Genomic DNA, 25,293 nt, shown 5'->3' with positions numbered 1-25,293 from the left:
TAATATCAGTTATAGAAGTGTCTGATGATAAAGATTGTTGTAATTAATACAAATAGATAGTATCTTTTAAGATGAATCTTTATTATAGTTTATATATTTCCTAAGTAGTTCTTTTTTATAGTCTATAATACTGAGATTAGTTAAAATATACATTAATATTGGTATATACTATATCAAAAAAAAATTATAAATAAAACCTAGAACCAGTAGAATTATGAATATCGATATTAAGGATTTTTATGTTTACTGACTTATTTTTCTCTTTTAGTATATATTTCATTAGGTATAAGAAAACTATATAAGGTAAGTTGGGGTGATTGCAGATTAAAATTTTAAAAGTTTGACTTTAGAGTCAAATGATAATTTAATTTTGAAAATGGAGAATTGAATCTAAATTATTAAATACATCATACTATTCCTCTCTTCAGAAAAATCTTGAAAATATGATTCATTATATAATTTAAAAAATTGGATGTTTTGATGTAGGCCTAAGAACATTTTGCTAAGTTATACACTCTTGTTTCTTGACTTGTTTTTCTCTTTTAATATCTAATTTATTACGTAAAAAAAGACTATGTAATATAAATTAGGAGTAACTGCTGACTAAAAGTTTAGAAGTTTGACTTTGGAAGGCTATTGATAATTTAACTTTGAATCTCAGTTATTAAATATGTCATACTATTCCTATCTTCAGAAAAACTTTGAAAATATGATTCATTATATAATTTAATGTTTTAATGTAGGCCCAAGAACATTTCACTGACTTATTTTTCTAGTGATAGCTAAGTACATTGGAACGAGAATCCCGGGATATTAGTTCAGAACGTTTTGGGTTCGATTCCCACCTAAATTAGGAATATCCTATCAGGAAATATCAAATTCCTTCAAGTATTTATGATCTTTGCAGATATAGATTTTATTCCTTTATATGGGGAAAAAATCAGTTCCAAATGAAGAAAAATTTCTCATGTTTTATTTTATATCTCCAATTCTAATTTGTTTACGATGGTCTGATTAGGTACCATTTCTAACAGTTTACAGGGTCCCAAGTCTGTTTTAAGTTTTGTGTAGATTAGTCAGTAGTTAGTGTTAAAGGCATTGCAATTTTCAAAAAAAGAAAGTTTTGACAGACTGATCAAGCAAAGTGAGACAAAATATTTTTTCCATGCAAAAGTGAAGTTGACATTTGTTTTCCTCATCTAAAAAAAAACTTGGATATGAATTTTCATAGTACTCAAAAAATTAAAAATGTTTGCTTACCTTTTTAAATAACTGTCACCGTACCTTCGAAATTTACGTTCAACTTTGGGGCCTTTTTTTTTTTTTTTTTTTTTTCAAAAATAGCAATAACTTCAACACTTATACTGAAAAATCTATACGAAACTTAAGAGTCTTAGGACCCTCTAAACTGATGGAAATCGTGCCAATCACACCTTTGTAAACAAATTAGAACCAGAGATATAAAATAAAATTATGAGAAATTTTTCTTTATTTTTAACTGCTGTTTTGCCCATATTAAGACATAAAATCTAATATTGATATGGCTTGGAAAAGGGGAAATTCAGCTTTGGAACAGTTGCAGTTACATTGGCTTTTGGATAAAATTGTAAGGGGTAATGAATTTATTTCGTAAATGCAGAACTTCGACAGAATAAAAATATCCTCCAAAAATCAAACTCAAAAATTTCTAACTTTTAATTTATATGAAAATTCATACTTAAGGGTTACAAAATTCGCTAAAACCAAATCTGACTTGATTTTTCCTACACACATTTTTTTTTCCTACTTAATTAGAAGCAACTTGGTTTTTATCATTTTTCACAGACTTTAACTCATTAAATATGATCAATAATCATTTTTAATTATTTTACCCACAAAAAACAATTGATTGGTATATAATAACCATCAAATACATGCAGAGCAAAACTTGTATGTGATATCATAAAAAATGTCTAAAAATATGAAAAATCTTTGTTTTCTTGGTTCCAAGGCACTCCCTTTTTCAACCTAATATCACCAAAAAAGTTTCCTTTAAATCACTGATCCTACCTACATAGCCTCCACATGGCAGATATATCCACACATATACACATGCTAATGTTCAAACTAGCTTCCATATTATTAAAACTTTTCAATATTAAGTTTTTATAAATGGAAACTAACTCCGAGAGAGAAAAATTATCATCAGCTCTTAATGTAACAAAGATAAATTTAGATGCACTCTTAGTTATAAAATGTATTTATAATTTAAATAGGAGGCAGGCTAAAGACTTCAAACTCAAAATATATATATTTTATTTTAAATCTCAACTAAATAACTTGATGGATACAAATAAATCTAATTAATTTCCTCTCCACATTTTTCATCAAAAATAAATTAACTATTCAGAAATAAAAAAAATACAAGAGAGAACAAAACAAATATTTCACTAAAATGATATCTAACTCCAAAATAATTAACTAAACCTAATTAAATATAAACAAATAAACAGTCTTTTAATCAAAAAGTAAAAACATTTATGGATGAGTATATATACATTTCCTAATCCTAGAAGTCTTATTAATCTATTAAATGAATAATTTACAATTGGGATTCATCTCCTTATATATTAATGATAAATTAATCTTTAACTGGGGGGGGGGTGAGTATGCTACCCCAGGTAGCAATTAAACAGTCATACCAGTGGACTTCAAACTAATACTCCTAATCCTATTACTCCTTCTAAACTTTACATAATACGAGACATTCAAAATCATAAGTTAGCTGATTTTGAACACTTGCACGGTATGTACTATTTGAATTCATTGGGGTTTGGGATTATCACCACACAAGTGAAATTAACACCAGGTACAGCTGTGTAAACAGTAAAAAGGCAGTGTGTTTACATAATAGTGAAAGGTTTTCCAAGAAATACTTGAATTGATATAGTTATTCTTTTAAATTTTAGAGATTTGTCTTTTATTTTCAAATTTAATAATCAAATGTGTTGAATTAAATACATTAGGGTGAATTTTTTTTTTAAATAGATCAAACATTGAAATTTGATATGTTTTTGTAATTTTTTTTCTATGATAAATATTATCCATATCCATAAATATTATCATCCATATACCTACATCATTTAGCTTTTCAAAAATACAATTAAAATTATAAAATGTTGGTTTAAATAATTTAAAAAATAAAAACAAAGTGATGTTTATGAAACTCCACCTCCCAAAGAATGTTTGAAGTTTTTACCACCCCAGTGAAATACTAATTAGCATGTCATTTATAACGATAGAGCTATGGAAATGAACTATCTTCATTTAAAGAAAAATTAGACTCTAACATACAATTCAATTTTGTCATTATATGTTCAAGTTCAGAATGTAGCTGTTTACTATATGTTTCATCATTTTCAGTGGATTCTAGCCAAGTAGAAAACCCACTGGAATTAGGAATTAACAATGTTGAATCTTTTTCAATTTCAGTCCTGAGAGGAGATTCGAGAGCAGGAATTTCATTTTCAATTGATGCACCTTTTCTTTTGGCCAATGAATACTGCAAAACAAAAAAAATAAAATAAATTAATACCCAAAAATACATTGCGTGTTTGTTTACACACACATGTACATGTATATAATACACACATTAGGAACAAAGATACTAAATACACATAGATCTAACTTTTAAGCTGGTAAGAGAAAAGGGGATCAAGTTAAGCTCTACTCCTTTATTAGCAATGGTAGACTAACAGAGGTGCTCATAATATAAGTATTTAAGGAATAATAAGAAGCAAACATTCTCCACCAACTAAAAACCAAGAAATCAATCGCATCAGAAAATAATCAGCATAATATTAGAGTCAGAGCTGTCTTAAAATTGTAATTGGTTTTCTTTTATTATTTATTTCTACACTAATTTTGAAATTAAATTGTTATTGATTTGTTTTTTACTATCCAATTAGTACTAGTAGTTCTTATTATTATTGTTTATTTCTTTTTTTTTTTTTGGATCGTGAAATTTTAGCCTATTGGCTGTTTTTAATTTTTTTAATAATTTTTATTGAAGAAGAGCAAGCTGCTTTCAGACATGGAAGATGGATCCAGGACCACATTTTTTGCTTGAGAATGATAGTAGAGAAAGTGTGGGACCAGGGAAAGGCAGTCTATTTGGCATTCCTGGATCTGAGGGCGGCTTTTATCTCATTCCAGAGGTAGGAGATAAGGGACAGACTAATAAGAAGAGTGCCAGCAAATTTGTTAAGTGCAATCAAATCAGTTTACTAAGACCCAAAGGGCATTGTAAGAGTTAATGATCAGACATCGCGGCCTTTCCATTTGTATAAATTTTTCCATTAAGGGAGTAAAGCAGGGAGACAGCCTGAGCCTACTACTGTTTATCCTTATGGATGAGATATGGAAGGTTTGTAAAAGGAGATGCCTAAGAGCAATAGTAGGTTTTTGGAACCTAATTCCAGTACTGGCTTAAGCAATGCATAAGCGGATGATATCGTTCTGATAGCTGACTCTGAAGAGGCTCTTCAGACATCCATGGATGAATGGAATGAGGAACTGAATATAAGAGGTTTGCAAATAAACCTTAACAAAAGTAAAATTATGGGTGTCACCAGAGAAAACGCAGAGCCTACGATTTTGTGTAATGGTGAACCCTTAAAATGTACGAATGCTTATACGTATATAGGGACCATAAGTAAAGATGGTAAAATAAACCAGGAGGTTCTAAATTGAGTGAAAAAGGCCAATGGATTGTACCATCAAATTTACAAATCTCTTATAGGTAAGTAGAGATGCCAAAATACAAATATCCGTGTTCCTCCCAATTGTCCTGTATGGATCAGAAAGCTCGAGAGCCCTCGACAAGAACTTAGAAAGGATAACGTCAGCAGAAATGAGATTCCTCCGAAGAATAGTTGGTAAGATCCGTAGAGACTGTGTCAGAAATGAAAGGGTTTGGGAGGATCTGGGTGTGAAATCAGTGCATGACACCATGCAAGAGCAGCAACAGAAGTGGTATGGACTACATTTGTAGAATAGATGATACCAAAAAAACCACGTGGTATTTGGAAGCTAGGCTAGAAGGAAGACGGCCTCATGGCAGACTCACGCACCAACAAGAGGATGCACCATCCCGAAGATGAGAAAACTAGCCAGGGATAGAGATCGGTGAGCTACATGTACTGAACCACGCTTAACAGCATACAGGAGTAAGGGGAAGAAGAATTTTTATTGGATATTTTAATTTTTTTTAAATATCCACAACTATTGGCTGTTTCACACTTTCAGAAAGTAAGATATAAGAAAATAAACAAATAATTCTTTGAATTTATTATAACTAGTGATATTATAAAAGTCTACCATATGTGCATATGAATAATAATATATATTAAGCATTACAATTATTGAGCTTTTTCCGGGTAGGATACTTCTCAACACAGGGACACTTTTCGCAGCTAGTTAATGGATAAAACTTGTTGAAGGGACCTTTCCCAGCAAATCTATTACAACAGGTATCGTCCGCTGGCTTTGTCAGTAAGCAGGTCAATTATAGTTTATACGAACACCTGTACCAACAAATTGTAGCCCCTTGTAACGTATTCTTCTTGGGCATGGCTAATGATACCTAATGAGGAAATAAGATTCTTGAAAGGCGATGCCTCTAGGAAGAAGTGGGGCAGAAGTATATAAAATAGTAATACTGTCATTAATTTTTGTTTTTTAAACATAAAATGCTTCGAAAATATCTGACTAAATCACAATGCAAACAGTAAATAACAGAAATGCCAAAGCAGCGATTAAGTGTTAAAAGGTTCTTTCTTTTCTAAGTGGTTTATCGTTACAATACTCTGCTAAAAACTATTAAATTTCTTTTTTGTAACATTAATACACCAAAGCCAACAGATGCTATAGTTACAAGTAGCAAAAGTTCAGTAGTGATATGGTGTTAAAATGTCCAGGAGTGTACCCATCTAACTGGCATTACAAACCGCAACTGAGTTTATTATCAAATAAACTGTAAAATCTCTTACAAATTTAATGAATGAAAAAATAATTGTATGCTGGGACCAATGTCCCCTAATAATAAATACATGCTTGAACATTAGGATTAATTTTCTGGCAAACATTTAGAAAGTTTCAGTATGCAGGTTAAAATTAAATAAATGTCCACAGTTCATAGAAAGTCAATAGTTGTTAACAGGAATGTTTAATTTATTTTGTATTTGATGAATCAAATTGGCTAAGGTAATTAAATTATGGATAGTTTAAGATTTAAACCAACTTCTGTTAGACCATATGGCAAGTAAACTTCAAATGGAATATTTCAGTAAACAACATGGACTTCATAAAATTTGCTTGAAATTATGATAACAAGAAAGAAGTAAAAAAATAAGTGATTAATTATTGAGCTTTTAATAATCAAAAAGTAATAACTTTGACTATACATTGGATAACAATCAACAAATACTTTACAGTAGAGATTTATCAGTTGTAAGGAAAATGTGGTATAATAATTATTTTTGAAAATGGAATAGCCAAGAGAAATGAATAAATCCAAAAATATAATGAATCAAAAAGAACTATTTTGAGTCAAGAAAAATTTATATAATAGACACAAACTGACCTGAAGTGCTTTTATTTTATCCAAACGTTCTTGCAGAAATCTGGCCTGATGATCAATTAAATAATTAGTTGAAAGTTCAGTAGTTACATCAGATAGCATTAACCTACAACAGTATTGATGATTAAAATATAATTTAAAAAATATACAAATAGGTTAATATTAGCATGAACTAAAATATCAATATTCAAACTTCATTAATAATCTAAAAGTTCATGCTAATAGAGAACATAAATGGAAAACTATATAACTTTAATTTAACTGAAAACATTAATTTTTATTTTTATTTGTTAAAATAATCAAGAAAAGTCATGATTCATAATAGAAACTTTGATAGGACATTTTACTTACAGTATTTTTATATAAGACAAAAACGAACTAAGATTTTAGCTTCTAAGATAAACCATTAAGATTTAATTTGCAGATTATTAGCTAACTGTTCATTATAGGAAGATGACCTGGATGGTGGATAATAATGGTTTAAATTGCATCTAATGATAATGAACATGACAGGATATCTTCCTTTATTCTTGATTTTATTCCTATCCCCCTTTTTCCATCTCTTAGTAGTTGGTACTGTATTTTATATTTCTTCTTTTTATTTGTTATTATTTCCATTTTCATTAATTGTCTATGACCTTGTATTATTCTTACTTAACTTTTATGTTTCATTGTACATCTTTTTAACTTTACTTTATTCATTTATGTTTACATCATTTAGGTGTTTGTATTTTTTTTAGCCCTGCAATGTGGGGCGAAACGTTGGTTCAATGTAAATAGTTTAATCACTATTTGAGTATTTCTTTGACCGCACTCAGACCATCTTCCTTTTATAAATATTGTTTATTTTGATTTGATTGCTATTTAATTTCACTTTTTAACTATGTGATTAGTAATATGTACAAAAAAAAATGTATTTGACTAGTATCAACTAATTCTCTTTCACCACTTCTTTAACTAATCAATATCCTGCATATTAGGAAATCAGGACAGCTGAGCAGCTGCTCACAATTTTTTTGAGTTCCTCCTAGTCTTTCTGTGTTTAGAATAGAAGGTTTTAGTTAATAAAATGTTATATATAGGTATTGTTATTTTTTTTAAAAATTGCTTTCATCTACATTACTAACCTACTAATTTTTAGTTTTTTATAGCATTTAGTAGATTTGAAACAATGTATTTACACTCAACTGATAGAATTTTAAAATATAGTTAATTATTGATTTCTAAAATTGAGAAAATTCTTTAACTAATTAAAACAGAGAGAGCACAAATATTTAAAAGTTGACAGTTCTAAAACAATTCTAGCTGAGCACAAATATGTGGATGCAACAGAAACGCTTTCCCAAACTCCTTTTCACTTGTGCTTAAAAATCAACACTCCACAGGTTGCCTACAAATTTAGGCCAACTTGTACCAGCTAATCTACATCCATATCTATATAATCCATCCACACGCTTACACATGCATGAATTTGCCATAGTTGGGCAAAAGTGTAGCAACACCAATAGACAGACATATTTCTTTGTTGAACCTAAATTAATAATGTACTTATCTGACAAAAATGCACTATAGGTAAAGGAATGGTCCTTTTCTCATATTATGGAAGAAAAACAATAAATCGATAAATTAGATTGAGACATATTAAATATTAGCAACCTTGCTTCCTTTTCTATTTCAGAAGTAATCCTTTGGAGTTCATTTCTTATTCCATCTTCTACATTCTTTACACAATGTTTTTGTTCTGTTTGATTTCCATTGGAAGACGCTTCAATAGAAACATCCTTTTCACAACGAGAATCACTAAAACAAATATTTAATGAATAAAAGTAAGAACTTATTTTAGAATCTTAATAATTAAAAAAAAATAACAATATGTTTGCAGAAACATACTCACAACCAAATAACTAATACTGTAGCTGTAACAAAATAAGGAACTTGAGACATGAAATAATTCACTAAAATAAAAAAAAATATGAAGTACAACAAATGAATCATGAATAATTTATAGAGATTGGCATATATGTACAGGTCTATAGCTATTTTAATTTTGAAAAAAATTATTAAATTTAAAATTTTGTTAGGATTTGGTATAATTGATTTCTTAACATTTTATTTTTTTATGTAAAAGCTTGAAACATGGACTAATAAAACCTCTAATCAATTGCTTATTTAAAACAAAATATAATAATAGATGGTAGGGGCAAATTCCGATGATCATCCTACCTGTGACTTTTGTGCTAAATCTAAAAAAAAATAGCTTAGTGGTCAGAGAAAAAAGATGCTGACTGGATCATATGAAATCTCTAATTGGCCCCCATTTTAAAACAAATTGGCAGACAGTAATTTCAAGTTCCAAGAATCATCCTCGAGTGGTACCAAATTTGAAAAAAATTGGCCAACTACTCATGAGAAAAGCAGCGGATGGGAGGCATCAGACAGGGGACTATGGACAGATTTTTTCATTTTGGATTAGTTGTATCTTGAAATGTAAAACTTCAAATGCTGAGGGGGTTTTATTTTATTTTCTTCGTCAATAGTTTTACAAAGATTCATTAGAGAGTAATATTGTACAAAAATAATGCCATGGAAACCAAATGGGTTTTGTCATAGAACATGTTTCCTGCCAATGAGCTTACATTCAAAAAGAAAATTCATAGTTATAGAAATGAAAAAAATATTTATCTGTTCTCACTTATTTTTTTCATGGAGTTTATTTTCGTATCAAATCCAGATTAACTAGGAGGGTGTAAAAAGTAAAGCAACAAATGATCACTTCCACTACTACACTTTGAAAATTATGGTACCAAGGAACTTCTACACTCATTCCACAACAGGGAGACTTACAAACTAAACTAATTAATCTATTAATCTAAACTGTAGGCAAGAATATATATTTTGATTAATTTTAATTACAAATTTTTTATAACTTTTACACTCCAAAATAAAACTGTAAGAAGAAACATTTTCTGCATCTAAGATTAATTAATTTTTAAACTTAATTTTTTTCCTGTATTGAAAATGATCAAAAAACTGGAAGTAGACAGCTATGTAAGAAACGATTTTAGGGTTTGATAATTTTTTTGCCAATGAAAAAAAAAATAGTAACTTCAGTTTATCAAGGTAGACTAATACATAACATAACATTACTGTTAATATAACAAAAAAGTAAAAATAAAAAAAAAAAAATGTTGAACTGAAAGACAACTTAAGGCCTTTTGAAGTTGTATATTATGGACAGCAAATTGCCTGTAGTTTTGGAATAAATCATACCCACTACAGACCAACAACAACCAGCCAGCTCAGATTTGCAGGCGGCATGAGATGGAAAGTACAAAGAAGGGTCTCAGCCGAGTAATAATGACTAGTTCAAAACTTATATCACGCTGCCAAATGTTCAACGTCCTGAAGGGAAATTATGAGCTTTTTAGCAGTATTTAAGAAGGTTAAAGTAGGCCTGAAAAGCAGCAAATAGTTCCTTTTACTTTTCATTCATAGAAAAGCAAAAAATTGAAATTATATGTTGTTTTTTTTTAAACAAGTCACATGTTTTGTTGGATAGGAAGCAATAACTAAAAAAATGTTCAAGTTAGGTAATTCCAAATTAAAGCACAGTGAACTAGACAAAATATTCTTAAAAACAAATACAAATTTTATTTTTTAACCTTTTATATAGAACTAATTTATCAGTTTGACCAGTTTAGCACTACAGCCCTATTTACTGATTTATCAGCTCTATTCCTGGTTATATTTAGTGGATCTTAAGGCATATCCTAGCCACCATAGTTCATACATACTTAATTATTCCTTTGTTGCTAAAGATCAAATAGGATAGAATTCCAATGCATAAAAGCAGGCCATAAAATATAAATCTGCAAACAGTTATTGAAATTATTTTACTACATTTAACACAGAAACGCAGTTTTGGTATTTTAACTCATTAGTTAAATTCATTTTATTTTAAAAAATAAGTCCCTATCTACAAGTCTATAGTCTCTTCTATTCCTAATTTCTAACTTTAAATAAATTAATATTTACAATTAATTTAATTTAATTTAATTTGTTTTCTCTTCTCTTCATAAAATTAATGAATAATCAAAAATTGTTGTGCCACACATTTAAAAATTTTAATACTGTTAGCGTTAAAAACTAACTAGTCTTAATTCAAAGAAACTAATACATTTATAAATTTAAACTGTATTCGAAAGAATAAAACAGTATTCAGGCTTCAGAAGGATAAAACTTCAAAGGACAAAAGTAGGTGTAAGTGACAAGAACAGGCAAATCTAGCACAGTGACCCAACACATAAACCTAGGCAAAAAAATATAAATTTGAAAATGATTTTAAAAATTAGATTCTACCACTGCTTAGCATAGAAATGAATAACTGATGGTCCTAAAATGAGTACTAAGCAATTAATTAGTTTGATAAAATAAATTATGAAATGTTTCGTTTTTTTGTTTTGTTTTATGCCTATAAATCCTAAATGGTGGATCTTAGTGAAAATGTTATAATAAAACATTTTAACAAAATTAGATTTTGCATTGAATAAATTCCATAACATCTTGAAATATAATTTATGATCTCCGAATATAACTATATAACTACATAGTATATTAACTATTTCTAATTAAAATAAAATTAACGTCTAATTATCTGTCCTCAAGAGATAAAGGACTTTAGGGTCTATAGGAGAAGCAACAAAGAATAAATAAAAGAGCAACAAGCCCGAAGCTGAGGTGATCTAATGGTTTGGTAAGAATTTCCAACAACATTCAGAGAATAATGAACTGGGTAGGATCTTAAAAATACAGACTATTGACAAAAGAAAGCCAGGTTTCAAAATTAGATTAGATCAGGAACATATATTTGAGGATAAATAAAGTAAAAATACTTATTCTGATTTTTTTTTTAAACCTGAGAATGGCCCAGGAATATTTTAGAACTTTTGAAGTAGTAAATACTAAAAGTAAATAATTTATAAAATTATGAATATCATAAGTGAAATGACCATTAGGGGGAACTTACTTTTTTATTGAACCACTGATATTTGCTGGTAGATACTGAAGTTTTGTAGAATGACCACATAAGCGTTTAAAAACTTCTTTAATGAATACAGAAGCAGTTTCATAAAATGAACTCTGAAAATGATAAATAAAGAAAAAATATAAAATATATATACAATTTAAATGAATATGATAAACCAGTAATAAGTTGCAAGTGAAAAAAAACAACAAAAAAAAACATATAAATTGATATTGTTACAATATTAACAAATATATATTTCATTCATAATAAACATTAATTAAGGAAGTAAAGTAATGGAAGTCATAAACCTTTAAAAAAAAATTAAATAAAATAATAATGATAATTTAAAATAATTAAAAGAGTAAATAGAATTAATAAGAAAATTATTTATAAAAACTATGCTTTGAAATTTATGCCAACTTTACATTATAAAAAATCCTAAATGACTAACTAATATACTTTTTATATTAAATAAATAAACGTTTCATGCTTCTTAATTTAAATATTAATGTTTCTAATGAGATGATATTAGTTGACTGTAGATTAATGAGGAAAAGATGGTCACAAAATTTATTTATTTGTGCTGATTTTTCGACCTGAATTCCAGTTCTTTATCAGGGAAGCGCTGGCAGAGTTACTAAGACACTATATTTGTTAAATTGTATTTATTTGCTGACCGCACCCCCGACCATCTTCTCCTCATATTAATATTTCCAAGAGTACTCATTTTTTATGCTTTTATAGTTCAAAGAAAGGTAACCATTTAAACTTCACCTTACATTATTTTACAATGCAGAATGTTTTGAACAATCTATCCATTCTCTACTTTACCATCACACCATGATGTTTGTCATATATCAATCCTACTTATTTTATCATTTTTTTTAAATATGTTTAAATTTGTTTTATAAAGTTCTATTTATGCATTACTGTTATTTTTTTTATTAGAGATTTCTATGTTTGTGGAATATCTCTTACTTTGATTTGTAGTGAAACAGAGGATAAAAAAATTTCTAAAATGTTATGCTTATTTCAATAAGTAAATATCTTTTTTAGGTTAGATTAGGAATTTATTTTTAAAAAAAGAATTTTTTAAATCATTTTATAATAAGTAATATGCTAGTCAAAAGTCTGGATAAAAAATAATAATGGGAAACTCAAAAAGCAAATTTCTATAAAAAAAAAAAAATGTAAAATTCGTCAAAAAGTAGTTGGGCCGCTGGATTCGACAACTGGCCAGAGGACTCAAGGTGCTCCCAACATTTCGTCTCTTAAGAGTTTCTTAAAATCACAAGATAAAATATCAGTGATTAGAAGCAAATTTGTATTTTTCTTCTAATACTTCTTTTCCATTTTTATAAACTTACATATCTCAGATTTACCTTCATATTAAAAACATCATATTCTAGTTTATAAACATAGAATTATTTCACTGATCAATGAATTTTTCAATATGAGACACTTAAGTAGCAAATCATTGGTAAAACAAAACTAAATTACCTGTGTGCAGTATTCACGAATTATATGTCTAGGTTTATGATGTTTATTACTGCGAGCTGTGAAGAAACAAAGCTGACACAGATCATACTGAATACATTGAAGGCAATGGTATCTTAATCCAACAATAGGGAAAATACCACAGGCAGAACATTGGACATTGTGATTAACTAAAAATACATAATAAAAAGAAATTAAGTTATTTAAATAGCTTAAACATTAAAAACCGAAAACTAATATATTACAGAAGATTAAATTTGTTATTTTATGAAGTAAATAGATAATGTAAAAATATTTATTACTGATGAATAACCTAAATATGGCATAATATTAAAATTAAAGAATAAAATCCTTTAAACACAGGGTCAGAAATAAAAGAATTTAGAATACATTAAAAATTATCAATATTTACAATAATAAAATAAAAATACAAAATATATATATATATACACACACACACACACACACACACATGTAAAAACATGACATTAAGATGGATGAGTGATCAGATACTATCGAAAGGAAAATTACTGATAAAAATTAAAATTTTACACTCAAAATCAACTTAAAACAAACATGACATTTGATGAAAAGCGAGTCCTAGAATAGAAAAAAAATTTAAACAAATTGAAATTTGTAGAAACGATTCCCTCTTCCTCTTTTAAAAGCATAGCAAGATAGCCAGATTTTTATTTGGAAATTCAAATCATAAGATTACATTTCTGAGTAGAGAAAAATAAATACAAATCATCAATAGGACCTGATTACATTGTTTTCATACAAAATAAAGAGAAATTTTCAATTCTCAGAATTCTACGATAATTATAAAATAACTGATTTTCATATAGATTTTTAAACGATTTAAAGAACCAAAATATCACTAAACTTAATATTTAAATTTTAAAAAACGGAGTTGAGCTATGGGGCTCTACTAAACCATCTAATTCCTCTCGAATCCAATCCTTACAGTCCAAAATCCTTAATGCTCCTTACTTTATCACAAATCAAATCATCCATCAGGACCTCAATGTCCCCTATGTTGCAGATTTGGCCAGAACCAGATACCAATCCTTCCATAATAAACTTCCCAACCACCCAAACCAACTTGTTTCTAACCTGGCTTCTCCTTCACTACCTAATAATCCTCCTAGACGTCTGAAAAGAAGATGGCCTCGAGATCTTCTCCTTTAGAAATGTTCTTGGAGTTCTATCAATGGGTAGATTCTCCACATGTTTTTATCATGTCATATCACTTACAAAAAATTTACTTGATGTGTATATATGTATACAGTTGTAAATATCAATAAATAAATTATTAAAAAAAAATTTTTAAAAAAGACAATGTGCCAACATCTTTTCAGTGGCAGAACTCAATATTGTTTTTTCTATAGCTGTGATGTGCAATAAAAATTAAATAGTGAGACATTATGAATAAAGGAAAAAAAAAATGTAAACACATACCATTAAGTGAAATACTCAGTCTGTGAAAAGTGGACAGCCATACTAAGAACTGGGGCTCTTTTTTAACCCAAAGAATGAATTCATCTTCACTTATTCCCAGTACACTTTGATTCTAAAATAAATAAAGACACATTTAGAAAGGACACACATCAATACAATAACAATGAAAATGAGAACAAATATTATTCCAAAAACATAAGCTTGAACACATTTAACTACCAACTTAAACGACACAAATCTATAATGTGATTGCAATAATTGTACAAAAGACAGCAACAATAATGTTCACAAAAGATTTTTATTCTTTAAAGCAGACTAAATAATCACTTATTAATGCTGTTACTGGTTAATGCTGTAAGTAGTACAGCTTTTATAATAATAATACTAAATTACATTACCATATTAAATATAACTATCCACTAAAATAACCCAATCTGAACCCCAGTTGTAATAGTTATATAAAATACAGAAGCAATATTTATAATATTTTCAACCCTGCTTGTCCTAATTGAGAATATAAGGGCTTAAACCAAATCAAAACCACCAGTAAGATTATTATTATTTACAGCAGTTTATACAATGATTGGTTAAAGCTGCAAGTACTTTACAGCTTTTAAATGCTTTTTTTTTTTTTTTTTGAAATGAGAAAAGCTTTGTTTCATACTAAAAACACCATTAAACTGTGTGAAAGTTAAAGTTAACGTTGAAACATTCAAGACAAACTGATTTATAGCAAAATAAATAACAGGGAGGTTAAATTAAATTAAACCTAGTTTGATAGATTAAATATACTTGCAACAAAAACAAAATTTTAATTATGATTTCTATTGAACAGAGAATATATAGCTGAAATTTATGTCTAATAAAAGTTAATCATTCATAAAATCCATAATTAATTTAAGATAGAATGATTTTAAAAATTTTGTAATTGTAATCAGTCATTAAATAATGCTGTCTAAAATGTTAAAATCGTTTTTAACTAATCAATGTTATGAAAAGTAACAAAGAACAATAAAGCTACAAGAAGATGCTGAAGCTAGGTCATTGACACTCTACAGGAATGGTACCATTTAATTAAAACATCCAACTTTTATTATTAAATAAACTACTTTAAAACCATCAATTTTAGGGGACCTATAGAGGCCTTTCTTATACATGGTGTCAACTAATTTTGATAATTGAAATTTCTGACTTTTTCAAGAATTTCTCAGAAAATTCCCAACATCTGTTTTTTTTTACTTAGCATATATAGGTTGTTTGCATGAGTATGTCAGTTGGTTACAGTCCATGTCTTAAATAAAATTCTCTGCCCATCTCCAAATATGGTAGAAGGGGGAATGTTAAGTGCAAAAAACTAGTTTGTCCATGATTTGGAAATTTCTTATGATTTTTGACCATGTCCATGCAAACAATGCGGAAAACCAAAATCATTTTAGAATTCAATTAAAAATACAAATCAGTCATCATAATTTAAATTTCCTTGATAGGTTAAGGAAACTAAGATATCAATCAAGATGAAGAAGTACCAATAAATACCTTCACGCCTCTAATAATGTTAAGATTTGGTAATAAGAATAATTTCAGTATAATTGTGTTTATGGTTGTCTGGGAAACCCACCCTGAGATAATCTATTGTAGTGAAATTTTACTTCTTTTATTGCATAAAATAAAGTGTTCACTGTTGACAAGGACAGAACAGAGAAATTGTAAATTAAACAATAACATGTTGACTATTATAAAAAAGGTTGATTAATATTAATAATGTGAAGAAAACAATACTATTTTAATGATAAAAGAAAATGTACACATTTTGTAAGTAAAAAGGTATAATTTATTTGATAAATCTAAGTAAAGAATTATTTACTATTTATAAATACTTCTTTAGAAATAGAGAATTATAAGATTTTTTTTTACATAATGATGCAATTTGCCAATAAATAACATTGATTTGATCATTTACAAATGAAATAAGAGTTTTCAGTTTTTGGTTTGAAAATTTAAACATTTTGAATACTTGAACGTAAAAATATTTTTTTTAAGAATCCGGAACAATGGAGTCTAAATCAAAAATATGTTGATTAAAATTGACAATATTTATTATGGCAATAAAACGTGTTATTTTATGTTAAAAAAATGGCTTCATGTTTTAAAAGACTTTAAAAATAATCAGTAATTATTTTTAAACATAAAAAACAGTCAAGTGATATTTAAAAAGAAAATACTTTATTCTTTTCTGTATTATTAGTGGGCCACACACTGATCAACTGAATGAGTGTAGTTCCTCATGAGATCTCATAGAGGCAAGACCCGTGTGAAGTTTTCAAAGAAAATATTTCATTTTAAAACTTTATACACTTACTATCTAAATTATTGTAAACATCAATAATTAACAATTGAAATAATCTAAATGATATAAATACAGTGCAGTGCATTTTTAAAAAAATGATCATGATCAACAGTGAAATGGTATTTGGACAAAAAGTATTTGGATACTTTTATATATATATAATACACAAGTAATATATGCAGAAAAATACCTTGTTAAAACATGAATCTAGGGTAGGTTGAATTAAAGTTTCAGAAAAAGTGTTTGATTCTGATAAATATTCAGTAATCATCATAAGTATTTGAAGCAATAATTGAAGCCTTCTTCTAGGTAAACAAAGATTATGATCAACCAACTGTGAGAACCAATATTGGTATTTGGCCTGTAACGATGATGTTGAAAGGCAAATCAACACTACCTTCAAAAATAATACACTATTGGAATTTCTCCCATTCCTGAAAATGAAGTAAATTTATTGTAAGCATAAAATAAATGACTTTCAAAGGTTTTTTTAAATAAATTTATACTTAACATTAATTACATAAAAACTTTAAGCTTTTAAAACGTTATAAACATCAAAGTTTTTTTCTTATAATAGATTATCTATTAAACACAATAAGTACTATTATTTACTTATACATACCAGGTTGTTATAAAGATCCTTTTGCATGAACCTATAATTAGTTTTTAATAGTCATTTTATGAAGTAACCCATTCTTGTACAGTAATTTGTTGAGTATTCTACATATTTATTAACAAATCGATCAGCAGATATTGGCCTTGACCTTGAGGATTGCTTAGTTCTACAAGCAGTTCTGCTTAAAGTTAGAACAATTTTAAGTAAAGGCACCTGTTCCTTTGAGAGTGAATCGTGTGAAAATTTCAAGAGTGATTCTTCGGCATTTGTTCATCTAAGAAGTAAATTTCATTGTCTTTACTCACGAGAGTTTTTGACAAGCTCATCATCATTATTTTACTCAAGGTGACTCACAGCACCATGTCAACACACAAAATGTGGAGGGTGAGCACTCAATTGATTTCTTGTCTTGATGGTAACACAGTACAATATAATAAAACTAATAGCATTTATAATTTTGAATGTTTCTTTAGAAAGGAGGAAAAAAAATGGTTCTCGATTAAGCCATGAATCAAGAGAAAAAATAATTTTGGTGCCAACCAAACAATTATTGAAGAATCTCAACTTCATGATCCTCAGTAATTTCAATTTTTTAAAAAAAAATTGAATACCAGTGAGGTTGAATTTAAAATATAATCTTCTGGATCAGAAATCTTTAAAAGGGGTATGTAAATGAGAGAACAAATAACAAAGAGTAAGACCAAATTCTCATTATTATGATATTTTTATCATTTGGGGATGCTTAGTTTTAGTGATTTCAAATAAGTGCTTTAATTTTATTCTCAGGAGAACAATGGCCAAAAATTAATACTTAGTGGGAAGACAAAAAAATGGAACAAAAATGGAATAATCAATTCAAGCAGAGAAAACCCAAGGAAACAGCAAACAATTGAACTCAGTCAAACTCGAGGCCCTAAATGATGAGGAATTGTGCAATGCCACTGACAAATTAAAAAACAAGGTATCAAGCTTTGAAAAAGTGTCTGCCAAATTACTCAAGGAAAGGGGAGATAAGCTATTCCACAATAGCACAATCTTCTTGTAGTAATATGGACTGAGGAAATGATTCCAACAGTTTGGAATAAGACAGCTTTGTGTCCTATTCACAAATAAGGAAACAATTATTGGGGCACCTCTCCTGCTATGCCCCTAAAGGATATTCTCAAATATATTGTACCAAAGATCGCTGCCTAATATTGAAAGTATCTTGGTCCTATTATTTTGGCTTCTGTAAAGGTTTAGTCCACTACAGACTAGATATTCACCTTAAAAACCATTTAAGAGGTAGGAAGAGAATACCAAATCCAAGTGCACCATCTATTTAAGGACTTCAGGTCCACCTATGATAGCATTCAAGGCAAGCCTTATATTCAGATGATGGAATACCTTGATAAACCTACTAAGCTTGTCTGGTAAAACTTGATAATAAGCAATATTTAGTGTGTAGTGCGTATTCAAGGGGATCTATCTGAAGGATTTACCTCTGATAATCATGTTTGAGAAGGTGAAAAACCATTATTCACTCTTCAATATTGATTTGGAAAAAGCTATAAGAGAATCAATAATCCAGACCACCAATTTTTAACCAGATGGTACAAAGATTGGGCTATGCCAATGATATCAACAATGTTGGGAGATCCCAAACTGCAATTCCTTGATGCAATCAATGATGCTGCTAGAAAGTTAGCACTTGTTGTTAATTCCACTAAAACCAAATATATGATTGATTAGTACACACAGGGCAGGCCATTTTACTATATCCAATAATTCTATAAATGTAAAAATTAATCTGAATGCTTATGTGCAAAAAATATCATATGGTAAATGGGGCATTAGAATTTTTAACTACTAAATCACACTATAATGAAGAAATTCACAATAGCGTTTCTCTCCTACCAAAAAATATTAATACTAAATAAATAAATAAATTTTAAGTTGAAAAATATTATGAAAAGTTGAAATCAGCACCATTGGTAGAGCTGATTTCAACTTTTTTTCAAGTATCTTATATACAGTAAGTCACATTTCCCTTAAAATGCTATATATCAATCCAAGGTACACTGCTCTTCATAAAAAGATTGTTAAAGGGGAATATATGAATATCCAAATAATAAAAAAAAGAGACTAATTGATCTGCACAAACCACTAATGAACATCACTCCTAATAAAGCTCCTTCAAATCCTCTATAAAATGTTTTGCAAGAATTGCTAAACATAACTATGGATTAACAATGTGTTGGTTTTGTTAACTTTTATATCTAATACTTAAGAATTAATTGATAAAAAAAACAGAGGTATTATAGTGTAGTCAAATTATAGAAGAAAAAGAAAGTTTGTGTAATACTGATTTTTTAATATCTTGTGAGGACCTATCAATAGTAAAAAACAAAATTTGCAGCTTTGAAAAACTTGTGATAAAATAATGTAGCATAAACAAACAACATTATTGCACTTTACAGTTATTTATAAATAGCTCTAAAATTATGCTCGTTACAGAAGACCTTGTTCTATTATTATTTTTCTTTTTTAATTCGTTAAAAATTTCTAGAATTTAAAACCGAAATGAGCTCTTTACAATCATTACTTTCTAAGAAACAGCTTTTTGTTCATCAAATTAGAGATAGTTTATAATCAATGGTTATCTAAAAAAACATATATAACACAAAATATTGAAAAGTGAATTTTGAGAGAAATGTAAAGGAAAAAAAAAACTGTTAAAGTTCTAATTTTTATATTTTTATTAAATTATAATATAAATAATAAATAAAAATGCAAACAAATTGTACAGAACACAAAGCAGCTATTGTACTCAAGACTGAACAAATTGTTCCAATAGTGAATTATAAATAAAATGTAAATGAAATAAATAAAGCCGATGGAAAATGGAATAAATAAAGAAGCCTATGAAATGGTTGTATTTACTTTTTCATAATAAATGAAGGAGGAACCTGTTCACTGTCAAGAATTGTAGCATAAAAAATGTTGATCGTAAAACTTATCATAAAAAACAAACAAAAATTGGCAAAATGATCTGCTGATAATGTAAAAATACAGTAAATTTCAGACCCTTCCATTGTTCATAATATTGGACAATTATTATATCATTTGTGCTACAATTTCAGGGGAAGACAATAGTAATAAAAAAATCATCAATCCACAATAATAAAAGTTATCTTTGGCAAAACACCTGTCATAGATAATCAAGGAGATACAAGGTCTTATATACCAAGCTATCAATAACAAGATATAATGTTTTTAATGAAACGATAAATTTTTAACAAGAAGTGAAGATTTAAGTACAAAAACTTGAATGAAATGAAACACTACTGTAGTAATAAGTTCTATTAATGTATTAAAATATTAATTATCTTACATAGGTATGTTTTTCATGAACATTTTGGTTAACTCTAGAGATATTTGAAAGTTAAAATTAGTTCCATGTTGCTTTGAGGCAGCAAAAAATATGTCATACAAAATATTTTCTGTTTCTTCTGGATCCAACAGCAAATAATTATCTGTAGAATGAATTTGATACTTCATGAATACTCCTTTTATTAAATCCAAAGAAATATTTTGAACTACAACAAAAATATCAATACACATTAGAATAACATGAAAATATATTAAAAGTTTAAAATAAACTCTAAGCTTGGACCACTATTCCTAAAGAATATTAATAATTTAAATGAGTGATCAGGCCACAATTATTGGAACGGGAGCAAAAAAAGAAATAAAAGGAAAGGGATGGATGAAAGTAAGAAGGCAGTTCTGGTATTAGGATGAATGGAGGTAGAGAATGGTCCTTTGATTTTGGGAGATAGGCAATGTATGAGGGACAAGCTGTTTCCATTAAGTGGCATTAATAAGCCTTTGTAAAAGTTCACCAAAAATTCCAATATGAATACTACTGAAGTAGTAGCTTCATATACGTATGTGTGTATTTATGTATAGAAGATAAAAACAGTTGTAGCAAACACGTTTAAAAATTTTTAACCAGACGTCTTGTATTTTTTTATCTATTTTATACCATTTTCCTCTTTCGAATATATATATAGATATGATGAGGTCACACCTAGGTTGGGAGAGGTGACAATTTGACAAATTAACTTTCTAGTATAACCCTTACTAAATACTACACTCAATATTTTTACTCCTAATGGGAAGTAAAGGTTGATTTTTTTTTTTTTTTTTTTTTTTTTTTTAATACCGACAAAATTGGAGTCAAAAACACTTTATTTTCTAAATCTTATGAGACTATTGGTTACTAAAATCTAACTTTTAAAAGCTTTTGACAAGGATCTGAATAAAACATAGCAAGAACACGTTTATCGAAAGACAAAATAGCCAGAGGTAGGAAAAGCCAAGCAGTAAAATGAAATAAGAGATATCCCAATAAAATCCACAGACAAAAAATGCCTGAAGCTTGAAAAAATAAAAATAACACAGACATATGCAAACACAAAAATTTATATTTTCCATTCAGTGTTACCTTTTTATGACTAAACAGGATAAATACTTACATAAACCTTTCCCCTTAACACATAAACCATTCTGGCAGGCCCTATCAGCTGTTCAATGTCCATATAATAAGCTGACAGAGCCCACCAGTAAAGTTAGTTGTGAACAAGCCATCAAGTGTGTTGTATCAAACACCACTTTTCCTTTTTTTTATCATTTCGATCTGGAACAGTCTTAACTGGAACCGAAACCCAGGACCTTTAGATACTGAAACAATTTTTAGGCTCGAAAAGAATTTTTTTTTCTTCTCTCTGAATTATGGCCAGTAACAGGGTAGTGAGAGTGGCGGTTCTAAACATCGAGGGTCTGAACTCAAACAACCAACCTCCCGCTGCAGCCAACCCACCTCTAGTAGCACTCAACCAACCTGTAGCTGCATGAAACCCAGCTCTGACAGAGTTCAGCAACTACAGGAAGTCTCTTTAGCGCAAGCTCATGCCACGATGCTAGAATGTATCAAAGCCCGCATGGCAACTGCCCAGGACTTAAGAAAGGCAGTTTACGACCTTGAAAGGTTTACTGGGGAGACGTGGGAGTTGAGCTATTTCCCAAGATCGACTGATTGGTTGAATAGAAGCGAATACAGCCGAAAACCTGCTTGATAGTGAGGATGCTGAGGCGGCAGGGCAGCAGTCATCTGCAGGGTGAAAAGAAGTATCCTTATTTAAATCCAAGCTAATGAGGAAACACTCTGGTGTGAGATCAAGGCGAGATTGAAGAAGGCATTTGGAGGCAGACGGTGGGCCCCTGAAGAGGACATATTTATGATGATTAGGGAGACCAAGAAACAAGAGACTGTCTAATGGGCAATATGCTCTAGAACTCCTCGCATGCTACAACAGAATAGCTGATAAACTCAGTGCAATGATGGAGATAATCTCGGTACAGAGTCATATGTAATTCCTATCCAATGTACTAAAGGTTCAGTTGGCAAAAGAGCTGGGGAAGAAGGAAGGAATGGTGAGAGAACGCTCCTTCATAGAGTGTGCTCAGGAACAGGAGGCCCAAATGGAAGTGGAAGAGCCAGGGTGGACTAGGATTACGTACAATCAGCCTGGAACAACTCTGCCGCCCATAAGAAGTGAGTACAAGGACATCGGTAGGCAGAAAACACCAAACAGGGACAGAAGACCAAGGCAAGCAAAGCCCAGAAACAGTAGCCAGTGAGAGGACCACAAGTGTCACGGATGCGGATAAGTTGGGCACCGGCTGGCCCAGTGTCCCCTAACTCAGTGTTTCGAGTGCAGAAATGAGGGACAAATTGCGAGACAATGTCTTTATATGTACCGTAGGCAGAGATCAGACCAGGTGGAACAGATGGAGGTTAAATTTTGAAATTGAGTGGTGGAGAGGGATGTAAATGCCAATTAGTTACTCTGGGTGGACCCCACAGTATAGAAGGGAAGATAGAATTGGAAAAGTTAATGGAGTGGTAAGGGCAAGAATTTGATAGTTCATCTGGTGGAAAGAATGCCAAGAGATTACCAAGTGATCATAGGTTGTGATTTACTAGAGAAAGTGGAGGCACAAGTGAAAAATAACGTGGAATGATGGAAAATTAGAATCAGGGAAAGAAAGTATAAGTGCCAGTGGCTGCTAGAGGACTCTAAGGCATAAGTAAGGGCAATGAAGCAGGCAGAAAGTTGGTAAAATGCCATTATAAACAAGTATGACAATATTTTTTTTAATGGAGAGGTGCTGGATACTACAGAAAGGACGGTTCACGAAATTCCGCTTAAGCAGGATAGGGTGACATGTAAAGGACCGATGGTATCCGCAAGCACTCTGAAAGCATATTTGGGACGAGATAGAGAACCTCAAAAAGTAAGGGATAATCGTGGACAGTACATCACCTTATAATAGTCCGTTGTGAGCAATGAGAAAGAAGAATACACCAAGCGAAGAAGAGGAAAAATATAGGGTAGTTATCGATTATTGGAAACTAAATGAAAATACTATTGATGAAAAATAGCCAACCCCTAGATTTGAGAACAGTGTGGATAGATTAGATGGAGAACCAATTTTTAGCACGCTAGACCTCAAGGTGGGCTACCACCAAATTACAATGCACCCAAATGACCAATACAAAATGGTATTCACTTTTGAAAGAGGCTACTATGAGTTCCCAAGGATGGCTTTTGGACTAAAAAATGCCCCGATTACATTTCAGAGGCTCATGGACGAGTTCCTGAGAGGGTTGGATGAGTCTGTATGCCAAGCCTATATCTCTTGGTCTTCAGCAAATCAGATGCTGACGATGTGAAACTATCCAAAGGGAAGTCGGCGCTAGGACAAGAGCAAATCAACTTTTTGGGACACACCATCTCCTAGGTGTATAGAGCAGCTACAGACAGAGCCAGTACTAGCTTTTCTGGATTTCCAGGGACAATTCACACTAATGACGGATGCTAGTGAATATGCTCTAGGTGCAGTATTATTACAGGAAGGGGAGAAAGGAGAGCGTCCGATAGGCTATGACAGTACACGACTCACAGAAGCGGAAGCATGGTACAGTGCTTTGGAAAGGGAACTAGTAGGAATAGTTTGGGCTGTGGAGCATTTTCGGCCATACATGTTCAGGAGACGATTTAGGATACATACGGACCATAGACCTCTGCAATGGGTGGGGAAACTGAAGGTATCATCTGCGAGAATCACACGATGGAATGGGCAATAGTAGCATATACCCACTCAATACACATGATCACTGAGTTCGCCCGAAATCCATTTTGGTATGAAGGGACGTTGTCGGGATTATCAAGGTACAGCTATTGGAGAGGGTGAAATTATCAGCAATAGTTTGGCGCAAAGAAAGTTGTGGAATAATGTAAGGGATAGAATTCTGAGGGAAAAATGTAAAAGAGTGGAGCAGCACAACCTCAGGGTACGGGAACTGATAGGACAAATTAGAATAGGGACCACAGTATATCGCAAATTAGGTTCTAACAGAGGGATGCGGTCCGAACAGAAGAGCTGCAGAGGTATGAGGGCCCATTCAGAGTAATTGTAATTAGAGAGCACAATATTGTCACCATTGAGAGCTTAAAGGAACCAAAAAAGAAACGGACAGTCCATATTGAACAATTGAAGCTTCCTATGATGGCAGTATCATTGTATTGTCACCTTGTGTGCCTATGTACCTATTTGTGCGCAGTTTTTTTAATTTTCAATTCCAGCATATAAGTGTAATAGAAGACATTCTAGTGATA

General features: G+C 30.2%; 1 protein-coding gene across 1 annotated transcript; it reads right to left on the bottom strand.

Moving 5' to 3' along the window:
- Positions 1-2,306: 2,306 nt before the first annotated feature.
- LOC106688536 (dystrophin) lies at positions 2,307-21,144 on the bottom strand (the record flags this gene model as incomplete). The annotated part of the gene is given in 8 exon segments (XM_014433041.3): positions 2,307-3,541; positions 6,623-6,725; positions 8,276-8,419; positions 11,646-11,758; positions 13,146-13,312; positions 14,604-14,715; positions 17,141-17,384; positions 20,940-21,144. Coding segments are annotated over 8 exon segments (1,346 nt in total), but the record flags the coding sequence as incomplete, so codon positions are not given.
- Positions 21,145-25,293: the final 4,149 nt, after the last annotated feature.

The sequence above is a fragment of the Halyomorpha halys genome, unplaced genomic scaffold (genome assembly GCF_000696795.3).
Source record: "Halyomorpha halys isolate HHAL.00 unplaced genomic scaffold, Hhal_1.1 Scaffold1149.1, whole genome shotgun sequence".
NCBI lineage: Eukaryota > Metazoa > Arthropoda > Insecta > Hemiptera > Pentatomidae > Halyomorpha > Halyomorpha halys.
Note: the sequence above shows the minus strand (reverse complement) of the source record. Positions and strands in the feature narration are given on the sequence as shown.